General features: G+C 43.0%; 1 protein-coding gene across 16 annotated transcripts in view; it reads right to left on the reverse strand.

Annotated features, from left to right (window-relative positions):
• dlg1b (discs large MAGUK scaffold protein 1b) overlaps positions 1 to 16,724 on the reverse strand; it is an 82,992-nt gene that overhangs the window by 58,337 nt on the left and 7,931 nt on the right. For 9 of the 16 annotated variants that reach the window (XM_076097485.1, XM_076097484.1, XM_076097478.1 and 6 more), the window contains exons 3-5: positions 8,825 to 8,988; positions 5,954 to 6,025; positions 16 to 117 (exon numbers count right to left, since the gene is read on the reverse strand). In XM_076097485.1, the coding sequence (XP_075953600.1) occupies positions 16 to 117; positions 5,954 to 6,025; positions 8,825 to 8,988 (338 nt within the window). The remainder of the gene's footprint in view (positions 1 to 15; positions 118 to 5,953; positions 6,026 to 8,824; positions 8,989 to 16,724) is intronic. The other 7 variants (XM_076097492.1, XM_076097488.1, XM_076097491.1 and 4 more) reach the window with 2 other exon arrangements.

Consider the following 16,724-nt stretch of genomic DNA (forward strand, 5'->3'; position numbering starts at 1 on the left):
GATGTTTCCACCCACCTTGCAGCCGAACATGAGAGAGATGGTGCTGTTGGTGCAGGCCACCTTGCAGTGGCACAGCATGGGGGAGAAACACTCCAGCTTCTTGGAGCCGGGGGACATCTTCTCGGAGCCGGGGGGGCAGTTGGCCGAGAGCCGCCGGCTCCTCCGGGAGCACCGCCGGCTCCTCCCACGTCGCCCGACTCCTCCAGCACCTCCTCCTCCACCTCCAGCCTCCCCTCCACCACTGCTGCTGCTGCTGCTGCTGCTCCCTGCTCTCACCATCCGCCCTCATTCCTCGCGGCGCTCCATCGCGGCGGAGAGGAAACGACTCCCAGAGATCTTCCTTCATTCAGGGAGAACCTCCTCCCTCCTCCTCCTCCTCCTTCCTCTTCTTCTGGTAAAATATATTCCTCTCCCTCTTGAACTCCTCTCAGGCGCTCGCCTCTCCTCCTCTCTCCTCCTCTCGCTCTCTACGCTGACAGAGTGATGATGATGATGAGTGTGTGTGTGAAGCTTCCCTCTGTGGGGGTGTGATTGGTCTCCGGGGAGAGGGGGGTGGGGGCGAGAGAAGTTGGTCACACGAGAAAGGGGGAGGGAGGGGGGTGGGGGTGGGGAGCGAGAGAGAGAGAGAGAGAGAGAGAGAGAAACAGAGAGAGGGGGGGTGTATCCTCAGGGAAGGTAGAGTGATGTAGGACAGAGTCAGTGATGTGGAGCAGAGGGAGAGGAGGAGACAGAAGATGAAGGAGAGGAAGAGGAGGGAGGAAAAAAAGAGGAAGAGGAAACCGGAAGAGGAGAAAGTGGGGGAGAAGTGGAGGAAAAGAGCAGAAAGATGAGAAGTAAAGGACCAAAGGAAAAGAGAGGAGGAGACGGAGGAAGAGGAAAAGTAGTTGATGGAGGGAGAGGACAGAAAAGATGAAGGAAAGGAGGAGGTAAAAAAGAAGAAGAGACAGTAAGAGGAAGAGGATGATAAAAACATGATAAGGAGGAAGGGTACGACAAAAAAGAGGAGAAGGAAAGGAGAGAGGAAGAGGAAAAGTAGTAGATGGAGGAAGAGGAGAACATAAAAGATGATGGAAAGGAGGAAGAAGGGAGGAAGAAGAGGAACATGAGAGAGGGCCAGAGAAATGAGAGAAAGAAAAAGAGAAGAGTAAAAGGGAGGAGATGGAGGAGAAGTAACGAGGTACGAGATGTTTCAAAATGACTTTTAAACACATCATCTCGTTGTGTTTTATTCTTAACAGTCTGTTTTTATTTAACTTATATATTCTAACATCTACGGTCTTTATATAGATTACTTTCTGTTGTTTACACATGATTTATTACCTCAGTAAACATTGTAAACATGAGTTTATGGTCTCAATCTCTAGTTTCAAGTCTTCTTCAATACAGCATGATGTTCATTTAGTACATTATGGTCCATTTAGAGTCACACAGACCATAAAGCAGGGGATGCTTTTAGTTTCAAGTCTTCTTCAATACAGCATGATGTTCATTTATTACACAAAACGCTGAACTCTAAAACCAGGAGACGTGTTTAAGCTGCATTCTCTCTACTGGCCACCAGGGGGCGACTCCTCTGGTTCTATAGAAGTTTGATGTTATCTGATTTCACCAGAATCAGACCCGGATTCATTGACAGCTGTTTATATTTGATTCTAAATCAGACTACGTCCGTCACCATGGTCACAATGTCAGCTGTTGGTCCTCCGACCAATCACAGCCCTCCGTACGTCACGACCAGCGTGATGTCGTCCGGGGGGACAAAAAATGGCGTAACAAAGCGGTGTGTGTAGGTGTGTGTGTGTCCTGGGTGTGTGTGTGTGTGTGTGTGTGTGTGTGTGTGTGTGTGTGTGTGTGTGTGTGTGTGTGTGTGTGTGTCTCTGGTCATGTGACTCTGATCTATATCTATCCTCAGTACAGAGGAACTTGTTTTCCTTACAGTGAGGTGTCTCCCCCTGCTGGTCGTCTCAGCTCACTGCTGCATTCTAACCTCTTCTATGGTTCTTTATTATGGACGAGCTCCGTTATGTGTTCATGAGGATTATTTCATTAATTAAACGTCTTTTTTTCCTCACAAAATAAATCAAAAATAACCGATAAGAGAATCAAGAGCCAATCAGCGCCCTCAAATAGATTCAGCGTGGGGCCAAAAAGATTCTGCCCCCCTAGATGCGCGTTCTCGTCAGGAGAAGTCTCTGCAGGAGAGCGCCAGCGCGAGATTCTGCAGCCAAAGAGCTGATCCCAGATCAGCCTGACCTCACAATCAGACAGCAGACTGGCGGGAAAGGGAAGCAGTACATGAAGCTTCTGTACTAGCTGAACACCAGACAGGTTTGGCTAGCTGGATGACGTCATGCTAATAACTTATTTAGCTTTTTAAAACAACGGGGACAGATCCAGCACGGACAGCTAGGGAGTGAGGGATGAGGAGGCAAGGAAACATGAGAACACCAGGACACACATGGAGAACTACATATTAGGAAAAGTGAACATCTTTTCTTCTACATAGTTGTCCTCAGTCTCATCTGATTAACTTGGTCATGGAGGCATCAACATGTGACTGAGATGTTAAATTAACAGTGAAAACTCATCACAGCTTAATTTAACATCAGTATTCATAATTACACTTCATGTTTACTTCTCCTGATCTTTACCTCCTATAACAAGGTCCACAGGGGCATCTCAATAAATACACGTTATGTTATTTTATATATATATATATATATATATATATATATAAATATATATATATATATATATATATATAATACTGAATTCCCTGTGAGGGAAGATGTCCTGACGTGTTTATCAAAATGTAATTTACTGCTTTTTTTTCGTGTTGGAATAAATGTTAAATATTTAACTGCAAAGTAGTAATGTGTGTTTGATACTTTCATTTGTTTGCATTAAATCATTCTGGGATGTTTGCTGACATTGATAGGACGGCCCTCCCTAGAACATGTTCCACCAGCCAACACTGATAACGACTTATTGATAACACACACAGGGCGATGGGGGATTCAACCCACGCCTGTATTCAGTCTTCTGCTGCATGTGTTCCTGCGTGAGGACTATGAAGGCAAATCACTGTCAAGATCCGAGAGCGCAAATGAGATCCATACGCGCGCGAAAATCAAACAGCCGCGCGCGTATTTTACTTTGGCGAGCACTTTTACGTCACTCCGCGAGCAAAATTCCGTCTCGCGAAGCTTAAAACTGCTCGCTCGCGACCCAGTCGCCATCGTATCTCTACATGTGATTGGTTACAATCCTCGTCTTGGGATAGACCGGATATCGCTCTGACGCAGACGCTCGGGGGAGATCTTCAGGTCAAAGACAAATAATGTACATTTGACTGCACGGGTACTTTCACTTTCTGCACTGAAAGTACATGTTGCTGATAATAACATTGACTGAGGTTTTGAATGCAGGTATTTTACTGGTAGTGGGTTATTGTTTCATCAGTATGGTGTTAGTACGTTTACTGCAGTGATTTAAGAGTTAATATACTAACAGTGGTCCCTAATCTGGGCTCCAGATCTTTGAGCAGGTCCACAATGTTGCTCATATTATATACAACTATATTACATCTCTTCTGTAAACACAACAGTCTGATTTGATGGATTTACTGAGAAGTACTACTTATTACAACTTAGTATAATTCTATTTGAATTTGTATAATTATTTACTATTAATTTAAATGTAATATAATTATTTTAAATACTCCTGAACAACCTGTAGAGGTACAAATACATCAGACCTCCTCCTCAGTACTCCTCTACCACACATTCACTTATTAACACATGATGAACACATGAAACACAAACCTCAACAGAGTCAAAACCATTAAAAAGCAGAAGTGAGTCCACATGAACCGCCACCATGAAGGTCCTGAACATCAGCACAGCTCCTCTAGAGGCAGCAAGTCTCACTTTGTGCCATTCTGTTTAGTGTCAGTGTGTGTCCCGTCTCCCGGGCTGCAGTACCGCTCTCCACCTGCACTCATACTGATGAGCAGACGGGGGCGCTGTTTTACAAAGAAATAAAGTGATCTCTTACAAATATAAAGTGAACTAACACATGAACCGGCAAAGTATCAGGGACATCAGATGACTGCATCATGTACATCTTATAATTAATACATTTTTACATTCTAACATAAAATATTTTTTGATTCCATGTTCAGTCATTATTTATAATTTATTATTATTCCATTATTTTTCCAGGTGCTTCAGTGTCACTATGGAGATATTTTATATGTTTCATCGCTCTTATAAATTCACCTTTTTTAGGACGAGAGTGACAGAAGTGTGAACAGAAAGCAGAGAGATTGAGTGTGACGGTTACAGAGCTGATGTCACATAAAGTAGAGGAGACAGGTGATCAGCTGCTGCTCTGACAGGTGAACCTCTCTACCTGTGTGAAGTCGTGTTCTACTCATACACTTCATGTTCAATCTGTGGATGGGACCAAAGCACCACAGTGTAGAAGTTCCACAGCTGAGTGTGTGTTTAAAGGACAGGAGGTGTACTGTTCAGACCCGACCACATCAACCAAAAATGAATGAAGCACAATGAACCCAGGACCCCTGAACGCAGCACAGACTACCTCAACATGTCGCTGTGATTCTTCTCAATATAGAAAAGTCTTTTATTAATCCATTCATATGAAACCAGAGAGGAGAGAAGCAGCTGGAACAGAGAGAGACGATCAGACGTCCAATGAGTCGGATCACCTGATGCACACCTGGATCAACAGGTCACACCTGGATCAACAGGTCACACCTGGATCAACAGGTCACACCTGGATCAACAGGTCACACCTGGATCAACAGGTCACACCTGTCTGCACAACGACTACTTACGATCTTAATAAATACTCTTCTTCTTCTGCAGAGCAGCGTCTGAGCGTCATGGATTCAGATTTCTACGTTCCGTCCTCACGTTACTTCAGTCGTATTCTTTACAGGTTTAATTAATCTCTTTTAAATTAACTCATTAAAACACGTCGTTACAGACTGGCTTATATGTGATGATTTTACAAATAAATAGTCTATTTTAATCTCATCGGTGGTCTCACTGAGCTTTCTGTTATTGTCATTATTACTTTGTTTTTGCTGCTTTGTCTGTCAAAGCACTCTGTAAACTCTGTTTTTAAAGGCGATACGTAAATAAATAAAGTTATTAACTGTAAGAAGTCATTGTATTCAAACATTTTAAACATGTTTGGTCTCTTTCAAATATTTGATGCTGCAGATCTTCTGTGAATTAGTCTGATGTTTCTACAGGAAGCCGAGTCTAAAACAGCAGCTTTCATTTTAAATAATCTAAATTTGATTCCCTGTGAAAGTTTCTCCAAAGACTTTAAATTCATCTCGATGTATGAATGAAAACACGTTTAATATCAGCGTTGTGGATGTTTCACAGCGACACGTTTCTCCTGTTTACCGGCTGCTTCTTCATCGTTCCTCGTCTGGTTTCATGTTTTCCATCTTTGTGTCGATGTGAATTACATTACAGTCATTTTATCCAAAGCGACTTCAGAGTCTATCACATTTATACACCGTAGGCACAGCGGGAGCAATTTTGGGGTTAAGTGTCTTGCTCAAGGACACATCGACATGCGACTAGCGGAGCCGGGGTTCGAACCGGCTGACCCTCTGATTAAAAGACGGCCCTGCTATCCACTGAGCCACAATCGCCCACATGAACTACAGCGACACCTTGAGGCCATCGCAGGCCCAACATGAGCCACACTCTGCCCCCTCCGATGATCCAAAGCACATGAGGACTGGATGGGACATGAGGACTGGATGGGACATGAGGACTGGATGGAACATGAGGACTGGATGGGACATGAGGACTGGATGGGACATGAGGACTGGATGGGACATGCAGCGAGGGTGGACGACACCCCCCCCCCCCCCCCACACCAACAGCAGGCGTCCGGTACTTACTTGTCCGTCAGGGCCGGGGGGGCGTTTGGCCTGCACCAACGTGTGCAGGATTTCATTTAGGAGGGGGGAGTCCTACGAGGGACCAGGTTTGTTTTACAAATCGGAGAGAGAGGAAAGAGAGAGAAGTTCAATGCAAACACGCTGGATGTGCACACAGTGGGTGTGTTTGTTTTGAGCCTGGTTCAGTGCCACACGGGTGGAGTTACAGTAGAAAACAGTGGCTGTGAAGATAAAGACCGTTAAACACAATTTGACTTTCAGTTTTGTGAATCCAGATTCCTAGTCGACTACTTTTTGCTTATGGACTCTTCACAGAACGTAGATCGGTACAAACAAACAGCGGCGCAGACACAACGTGTCGGTGAGTGGAGGAGAAGTAGAAGACAAGTTCACAAGTCGTCACCACTGCAAGTCAAAAATAAGCCGAGAAAGAACAACCCTAAAACATCTGGAACAACTTACTCCCACACAATGATGGTGTGATTCATTCCCATCATGATGCTCAGAGTAATCATAGTGACGTCTATGGACAGCACGGAGCTAACAGCTAACGTGTCTCCTACGCCCCGTCGTCTCTTACGTCCCGTCCCGTCGTCGTCCTTCCCCAGTTGCTCTCCCTGATGCTTCTTACTGTACCGACATTGTGGACGTAAACCTCACCAAAAGAAGCAGAACTTTAGACGAAGCCATTAAAGAAAGGTCTCTTTGATGGTCTTAGTCTGTCTGATATTAATATTACAGCATCAGGACTCCTTTGTAAATGAGATTTAAAATCTCGACGGGATTATCCCGTCTGAATAAAGGTTGGATTAAATATATCCAGTTCACTCCGTTGTTCCAGACACCAGCTGTTTACTGTTTCCTCCACAAACTTCAGCTGTAAAATAATAAATGTCCATACCAGGACCAGAAGATGACGTTTTGTAGATTCTTTTCTAATTCCCTTCTAATCCCATGAACTGTTATGGAAACCTGAGATTGCAGAGAAACTGCTGAACAGATCACTTTGTTTGATTTTATCATCTTTACTTTCACACAAGCTTTGCTCTGAGAAGATTTCTGACTCATCATTAAACAAAACACATATCCGATTAATCCTCAGTGAATTAATGTTAACGAACTAATGCTGGTAAAAGACACGAATCCTCAACTACTGACAGCTCAAAACAATCCCCCCCTTTAGAGTATATTCAGACGCACTTTATTGTAAAGCTGCTTTCATACTAACTGTTCCCAGTTGTAACTACCTCAGACTACCTTCACCTGTGAAATGATGCTACCAACCATTTGTTAAATTATCCAGCAGTCAGCAGATTATACTCTCGGTGAACTGATCAACTGTTTGGTCTAAAATAAAAAGTCTGAAAATAGTAAGAAATGTCCATCAAAGTGTTAAAATGTCTTGTTTTTGCCAACCTACAGTTTTATCATAGAAGAGAAGCAGCAAACATTCACCGATGACGCTACAGAGCCGTTAACAGAGTCATGTTACATCACGGCGTTAGCTGGAGGGAAGAACAGAAAGACTGGAGGTGAACAGGAATCAGATCGGAGTAGAAGGGCTGAAGTTACACATCCAGTGACAGAATCAATATCGCAAACATCTGAGATGATAAACTGTTGATATCGTAGCTCGCTAGATATCAGACAAAACATTGAAGAGATGGAGAGAAATTGTTGCTAATAGTCTAGCTTAGCCTTCTGCTAACCAGAGAAATAAACAGAAACTTGATGACGCTGCAGGTCTGCCTTTCAAATGTTCTCAGGAGGAAAATGTGTTAAAGCTGCATTCTCTCTAGTGTCCACCAGGGGGCGACTCCTCTGGTTGTATAGAAGTCTATGAGAAAATGACTCTACTTCTCTCTTGATTTATTACCTCAGTAAACATTGTATACATGAGTTTATGGTCTCAATCTCTAGTTTCAAGTCTTCTTCAATACAGCATGATGTTCATTTAGTACATTATGGTCCATTTAGAGTCAAACAGACCATAAAGCAGGGGATGCTTTAGGGCGGGGCTACACGGTGAGTGACAGGTCTCTATCACAGGGTTGTCCGTGTTTTTGTCTTTCAACTTTAACACTTTTTACAGTGTTTTCACTTCATGAAAAGGTTAATTGTAACATTTTGGTCGCCTAAAAATAAGGGTTCGGTTGTACTTAGCTCCTCCCTCTCCTGTCACTTCTGGTTGCAAACAAAAACTTGGCGACTTCCAAAAACCAAGATTCAGAAACTAGAGATATGTTAATATTTGTGATGCTCCAGATGACCAAAGTACTGATCGAATCAATATTCATCAAACTCGAGTGAAACAAACTCAGGTGTGACAGGAATCCATTGTTACCTTTTGATTTCCTTGTGATTCGTTGAGGACAACTTTGCATTAAAACAGTAATTATTCATTTGTCCATTCGTCCATCTTTCACATTATCACAAAAAATGTAAAATACTTCACTCACTGTTCTCTTTTCATGAAGTTTTAGTCTCGTTTCTGTCGTCAAAAAACTGTAATTCTACCCGTTAAAGAGTCAGTTCTAAGTGGAAACAAGCTTTTCTTAGAGGAATACAAGTGGACACTGGAAGAGGAGCAGATGACAAGTGTTGTCGATCCTCTTTGGGACGACTCGGGTGTGCTCCCACACTGGTTGTTCACATGAACAAGAATCCACACAGGAGCCTGAAGCAGCTCAGTATCCATCAGAACAAACGCTCCTCCAGACATCGTGCTGTGATGTTTTCAGAGGTGTGATCTATTTTTACCAACACGACAACACGACGTTCACCAGAACAGAATCACAGAGAGCGAGAGCGAGAGAGAGAGAGAGAGCGGTCACATGACTGGGCAGACAGGTGAGGGGCGGGGCTTCTTACCTCGATGCTGGTGCTAAGGCTGGGCAGAGTGTCCGAGGTCACCGTTGTGCTTTGAAGGCTGGAGAAGTCCCACAGGTGGACGGGCGCCATGGGGTCCGCCGCCTTGGAAGACTCCGCCCATCTCTGGCTGTCCAATAAGGTCACTTCGTAAAACTCCTGGATATCTGTGGCGACGAGGACGAGAAGACGGTTATTCTATTTTAAAGTCAGACCAAAACAAACCACAGAGGTGTCACTCTGACGCACAATCCAGGTACATGTTAACCAGTTAAATCAGCACGTTTTAGTTGAATAAAATGACCCGGCAAGACGTTTTAACACTGCATTTGATGTAAAAACACTTAAAGTTCTCATCTTTAGCTTCGTCCAAAAAGAAAGGTTCAACCGATGGTGGTAGAAGTTAAACATGATCAAATTGTGACAAAAAGCATTTAAGTGTAGGATGAAGAAACAGACACACATGAGCTCTGTTTCAGAGGACGAATCATAGCAGAGCAGGGGGGGGGGGGGGGGTACAGGTCAGAGTCAGCTGTTCACATTCATCAGGTTACTCCAGAGACAACAAACAGGTCATCCAGCAGCAGCTTTACTTTAACAACTGCACATGATGAGCAACTCTTCAACAACACTGTGTGTGTGTGTGTGTGTGTGTGTGTGTGTGTGTGTGTGGGGGGGGTCAGTTTAATTTCCTAGAAAGTAGTTTCATCAAACGGAATCAACACAAATCACACTTGTTTATAAAGTACTGGTTTATATTTTAGAAAGAAAGTGAACACACACAGTAGAACAAACCCAGCAGGTCATGTGACATCATGGAGACATTAGCAAGCTAACTCAGTAAAATCTAATAGATAGATAGATATATATAGATATATATATATATATATATAGAGGACCCCTGTGGACTGTGGGAGGCTGTTGAGAGATTGTCTTACAGTGAAACCAGCGAGCTGTTTCCTAACTCATAAGGAGGGGGGGGGGGGGGGGGGGGGGAGTATGGAGAGCCAAGAGTGACATTAAACGCCTCTATTTCACCTGATTTATGGTAAAAATAATAATTTAAAAACCGCCTTTAAACAGACTTCAAAACGCTGCTTTTTACGGTTTAAAAAAGAAAAACAAACGGCTCCATCGATGCACCTCTTTGATCTGGCTTTGCTGTTCACCGATTGGTTACAGCAGCTTTGGGCTTCCTGGTTATGCAGATCAGAAGGAGGGGCTCACGACCATGAGGGAAAAAACATAAAACTGAGTTTTTTACGTTTTTAAACGGCGTAAAAAGCGGCGTTTTTTAACATAAATCAGGTGAAAATAGAGGCTATTTAAATATGTGTTAGTTGGCGACAGCTTCGTGTCTGTTCTACTTGTACATCATGAGACGATCCGACTCTTCTTCCTCCCATAACCCTAAACCTTCCTCCAGGACTAATGATGTTAAAGTTCCTCGTGTCTGAAACCTTTTGACCGTCGCTGTCACAGAAGAACAGTGAACACAGTGAACACCGATCACATGACGACGCCGTGTTACCACCAGAGAACAGAGACGTTCTTCATCTTACAGCTGGTGCCTGATCTCACGCTGACTTGGCTCAGTGGTCAGTATGAGTATTTTATTTTGGCGGTCTGCGTAGTGGAATACTCAGTCTTCACCTGTTCTACAACGTTCTCAGTCAGTTTCTACCGTTTTTATAACATATGGAGATTTTTACAATTGGTCAGAAGTCGACGTTAAAGACTACGATTCACACAGCTCTGAAAACTACAGAAGAAGAAGAAGAAGAGGAACAAAACAGGTGTCTACGAGACAAAAACAATACGTTTAATATTAAATCATTTACTGGAGCTTAAAGTAAAAGTCCTACGTTCAAAATGTCATTTCATTTAACTCGGATATAAACTACTTAATAAAACATCGCTGTGTATTAGTTAAATAATATTTAGTGTAAGAATCTGAGAAGTAGCCGAACTATGAACTCATATTGTCAATAAATGAAGATGTAGTAGACAAGAGGTTTAAAGTTAAATAAAGATGTACAAGTACCTCACCATTGTGGTCGAGTACTTGAGTAGATGTAGTAGAACAAGAGCAGAGAGTTCTTCATCGTGATGATCTCTAGCTCACTGAGTCACATTAGAGTCAGAGGACAGACCCAGGGACCGATCAGAGAACCTCTAATAAAGGACCACACCTATCAGAAACAGCGTCCAGGATAACACGCAGACCTTGAACTCACCACGCCCAGAGTCGACGACGAGGATGAAAACGCTGGTTTAACGGTTTAATGACGACCGATGCAAACTGAAGCACCAGGAACATTAAAGAGCTTTAAACGCTGGTGAAGTTAAACTCTCTTCTTCACACAGATGATTATGAAAACTTTATCCCGTCAGTGAAAGCATCCAACGGTTCCCCTCCTGCACATAGAGCAGAATAACGTCAGTCAGTCCACCACACTCAGGATAACCTCCCTGTTCACCAGCTGTGAGGAGGGCTCAGCGCTAACAAGTACTTTAAACACAACACGTGTACAAAGAGGTGAAGAAGTATTCAGATCCTTCACTCAAAGTTACTACCAGGAACTTTCATGTTCTGTCGCCCCCTGTGGACTAAAGTGGTCGTGTCTCTGAGCTCCAGACTCCCTTTAGAACCTCTCATGTTACTGCAGCAGGTCTGACAGTCTGAACCCTCTCAGTCCTGGTTCTCTCGTGCCTCCCTTCCCTCCAGCGGGTCCAGCAATATGTCCTGGGTCTCCTGCAGCGTGGTGTCGGGTCTGTCCACGGTGGACCGGTTTCTGCTGGAGGATCTGGCACTGGTTCATATAGAGGATCAGGACTATACTGAGACTGGTTCTCAGTATTAGTCTCACTATGGTGAGACTAAAAACAGTTCCTAGTTCTAGGTCTCCAACACGCCCCTCTAACAGTGAACCTTTGACCTGCTGGTGGCGATTTAGTCCGAGGATCACCAAAGTCAACGTGAGTCATCCTCTGGGGAACATGAACGTCTGTGTTGAATTTCATGACAATCCTTTAAATAGTTGTTGAGATATCTGCGTTTGAGTAAAACCTCTACGTAGTCTTTGGTTCCAGGTTCTGTAGGAGTTTTTATTCCAGCAGAATTAACCTCTCGAGGTTCTGGACCGTTGGTCGGACAGAACGAGACATTTTGAAGACTTTGTCGACTTTGTTTGTTGGGGAACTTGTGAGGAGGAGTTTCATAAACTATTCTCCGACCTTCAACCCTGTAAATCTGTTTCTCTGAGAGGAACGAGGCCAGTCGGAGCTGGAGAACACAAACGGTCTCTCTTTAAATCAGTGGTGGGGGGGGGGGGGATTATGGACTCGGGGTAATCGTCGTGTCCACAGAGGGATTACACCGGACTGGGCCGGCTGCAGACATCCATATTTTGGGGGGTTTTGGCAGATTGGAAACTGCGTGGCAGGAATCAGATCACTGAGACATGCCACATTAATTATGATCCAACATCCGGAGGCAAAGCCCACGACGGAGCCGCACCGAGTTATGACTCACCATCATTTAGAATCATATTGTGACGATATGATCGTAGTTCACTTTATTAAATGGTAAACTTAATGTGACATTTGTTCCTTAATGTGTGAGGAGCATCAACACTGAACAGGGTTCTCACTAAATTATGATAATCTTGTTTTCAGGGTCGAGATATTTGTCGTCTCTTTACTGTCCGTGACAGAGAGCAACAAACATAAATAATAAACTAAATATTGTCAAATTGTAATAGAAAGAACAAGTCCCGCCCCTTCCTGGAGCAATGTTTTATCCCGTTTGAATTATTTAAATTTAATTATTTATGAAAGATAATTTTATTAATATTGTTAATATTTTGTGTGAAATAAGGTCCCGTGGTTAACAGAAAGGGGAGGGGCTTAGCCTCTATTACTGTAGACTGTTTACAAGAAGTAGACGTAGTCGTGGTGACGTCTCGTTGGTTTGTGGATGTTTTGAAGCCTCGAATTCTGCGTTCTGGCCGTCGCCATCTTGTTTTTTGCAACCAGTGAACAGGAAGTGACCATATCTGGACTGAGGAGGAGTGACGTAGAGACGCTGTATACGTCTCTGGTAGAGACCTGTCAATCACTGTGTAGCCCCGCCCTAAAGCATCCCCTGCTTTATGGTCTGTTTGACTCTAAATGGACCATAATGTACTAAATGAACATCATACTGTATTGAAGAAGACTTGGAACTAGAGATTGAGACCATAAACTCATGTTTACAATGTTTACTGAGGTAATAAATCAAGAGAGAAGTAGAGTCATTTTCTCATAGACTTCTATACAACCAGAGGAGTCGCCCCCTGGTGGACACTAGAGAGAATGCAGCTTTAACACATGAAGCTTTGGATTCAAATGTCAAAACCGGAAGTTGCCGCCTGTCTATTAACAAAAAGAAGCTTTTTAGAATATCTGTTTTCCCACTACAACTGTACATGTCTAGTGGAGGTCAAACGTAACAGCACGGTGCATCCTCCCAAATGTTTCATGATGTAAAGACACTTAAATCACTAATGGGGGGGGGGGCATCTTGCATCAATATTTGAAAGAAGATATCGACTTTGACTACGCTCACTCAGAGACGCAAGAATTTATACACAAATATATAACAAATATATATAATGTGAAGACTCAACAGAGCTCTACACTGTTTCCTCACAGCAGTTGAGTCCTGTGAAACCAGAAGTCAATGTTGATGCTTTAGTCACGTAACTTAACCCCGGTTCTCTTAAGCCAAGTGACGATCTTTTACTAACACTAACTAAGCACTTTTGTTTCCTGTAAAGACGCAAGTATATTTTGAAAAGAAGTACGCATGTAACAGCAATTTAAACGTGTTGCTGGACTTTTGTAGGAAAACGCACGAAAAATTAGATATTCTATGAAGCGTTGTGTGAGGATACATCTTCAAAACCTACATTTGAACACATGTCTTTCAGCCAAATCAAATAGTTTACAGGATGTTCAACCTTAGTTTCTTTATAGTACATGTAATACTGGACTTTAAAGTGTTTGTATAAAGGTAATAAAGTAGTTTATGAATATGAGATACGAGTTTACAGATCATTAAAAACCCTCTACATTCATTCTTAACAGTTGGTTTTGTTTGTTCGTCCTCTGGTGTTTTCAGAGATGCAAAACAACGAACAGCACGTTTAGCATCAACGCCTCCGTGCACGCTCTGAGTTCACGCTCCATCTGTAGAGACTCAAGCTACGAGTACAAACAGAGCTTCAGCTTCCTGTTTCTGTGTCACATGGTTTCACCGCCGCCCCAACGTCTGAGGAGAGCAGCGGGCGTCCTGAGTCCATCACACCGATGGATGCTTGTTTAAAAGGAGATGTACTTCTGGTGACTAGTTCTCTTGAATACCGATGTTGAACACACTTATTGTAAGTCGCGTTGGATAAAAGCGTCTGCAGAATGACTGCAATGTAATGTAATGAAGGTGAACAGAGATTATGACGATTGTTCATAGCCCATAGCTCCATCGTCACCAAATTAAATATTTTCACCAAGCCACATGTCCTCTGAACGTTGTGACACTGAAATAGCATTCTCAACCCTTTCTGTATCTCAGCAACACACTCAGACCTGATTTAGCAGCTAACGTTAGCCAACGCCCTTGCTAACTCATTTTCATGATGCTAAACCACATTTTGCAACGTTCACAACACTTCTATGTTTACCGTCGATGTGTCCATGTGTCTATGATATGCTACGTACGCACGTCTCTCACTGGCAGCCAGAGAGGACAAAGAAAGCATCGCAGTGACCGTGGGTCTCCTGTGAGGTGAACGTATAACGTGCCAACTTAAAGGCTCACATAAGATACTCGTTCTGGTACATTCAGCCCCGTAAATACTTCATGTGTGACACGAGTTTCTTCTGCATTTGTTTCCCTCATGATCAGTGATCATCCCATAATGAGTGCAGTGAGTGCTGTTGCTCTGCACAGAGCATCCTCCACTTGGTTTCCATTGCTTGCAGCAACACGACACACGCAGACTTTGACTGTTGGAAACCTGCAGGGCGACTTCTGATTCACAACAGCAGAAGATTAACGGACATGTTTTCATTCACACGAGTTAAATAACTGGTTTATAAGAGAGGGGGGGGGGGGGGGGTTGCACATGAACTTGGCTTTGCACCAAATTTGGAGGATCACCACTTCATAATCAAATGGATTAAAAAACATATTTGTGCCAAACAATCGTATTACAAACGACACTAAACACCAATAACGGGGCCAAGGCGGTGACTCGCTCTGACCGGTCACGGTTTCATCAAAGCCTTTGAGAAAGAACCTCAAAACTATTCTCCAAGAAGCGTGTGAAAAACACAAAACGTTGTGCAACATCAAGCCATCTTCTGTCATTGACTTTCTCTACGATTTAAACAACATCACAAGGTTTCCCTGAATGACACGGAGAGAGTCACAGAACTACAGGATCTACTTCTTCTCTACTCAACTTAATGAGTTAATTTCAGCTTGTTCTGTTTACCACAAAAGACCTGACAGAAAGCCGACCCCAGCAGTTGTAAAGAACCTCATATCTTCTTGGCAAAGAAACTTCTTAAAGAGAGAACCTGTAACCAATCAGCACCCAGCAGGAAGTAACCAGTACACCTGTGAGACCTGGACATGGACCACAGCCACACAAACACAACAAAAAACCATCTCCGAGCACACGGACGACTGAGCACCGTTTTAGAAATGATCTCCGTCCACGCCAACACGCCTGAAGATTAATACATCACGTGACTATTCACGTACACTGGGCATGATGGTGCCGGTGTGAACAGGAAGTAGATTGGTTGCTTAGTTACAGAGTATTATTGTAATATTTAATGGTCCTGCTTGATACTTTAGATCTTCATCTATAAACTCAAAAAGTTGTGTCTTTCCAAACCTAGTTACAAGGCTGCAGGTCTCTGTCTCACAGTAAATGTACTTTGAAATGAACACTTATAATCAAAGTTGACTAGATTATGAATCAATAAATGTCATCAACACACGTCAACTCACTGGTAGCTCTGCTGGAGGCTGAAGTCTCTGGAGAGCATTTATGCTTTTGTTCCTTTACAGTTTGTGTGGACTTCACGATAGTTGTGCAGAACTAAATAAGCATTAATAAGAAAAGGGAAGACACACGCCACTCGCTAATCACTCCAATAACAGCTGCTTCCTCCGCATGTCGGCAGCAGTAGAATTATAAAATGCAGAATTTAACTGAACAGCTGCTAGTAAAGACAAGGTCAGTGACGGCTGTAATCTGTTATCCATGTTAAATTAACCTGGTAGTGGATAACCAAAGCTGAGTCTGTTTGTCTTTTTCTGACGTCATCGTATCGTGACTTAAGTATCGTGATAATATCGTATCGTGACTTAAGTATCGTGATAATATCGTGTCGTGACTTAAGCATCGTGATTATATCGTGTCGTGACTTAAGCATCGTGATTATATCGTGTCGTGACTTAAGCATCGTGATTATATCGTATCGTGACTTAAGCATCGTGATAATATCGTGTCGTGACTTAAGCATCGTGATAATATCGTGTCGTGACTTAAGCATCGTGATTATATCGTGTCGTGACTTAAGCATCGTGATTATATCGTGTCGTGACTTAAGTATCGTGATACTATCGTGTCGTGACTTAAGCATCGTGATTATATCGTATCGTGACTTAAGTATCGTGATAATATCGTGTCGTGACTTAAGCATCGTGATTATATCGTATCGTGACTTAAGTATCGTGATAATATCGTGTCGTGACTTAAGCATCGTGATACTATCGTATCGTGACTTAAGCATCGTGATTATATCGTATCGTGACTTAAGCATCGTGATTATATCGTATCGTGAC

The sequence above is a fragment of the Anarhichas minor genome, unplaced genomic scaffold (assembly GCF_050575085.1).
Source record: "Anarhichas minor isolate MPS153535 unplaced genomic scaffold, ASM5057508v1 ptg000024l, whole genome shotgun sequence".
Lineage (NCBI taxonomy): Eukaryota > Metazoa > Chordata > Actinopteri > Perciformes > Anarhichadidae > Anarhichas > Anarhichas minor.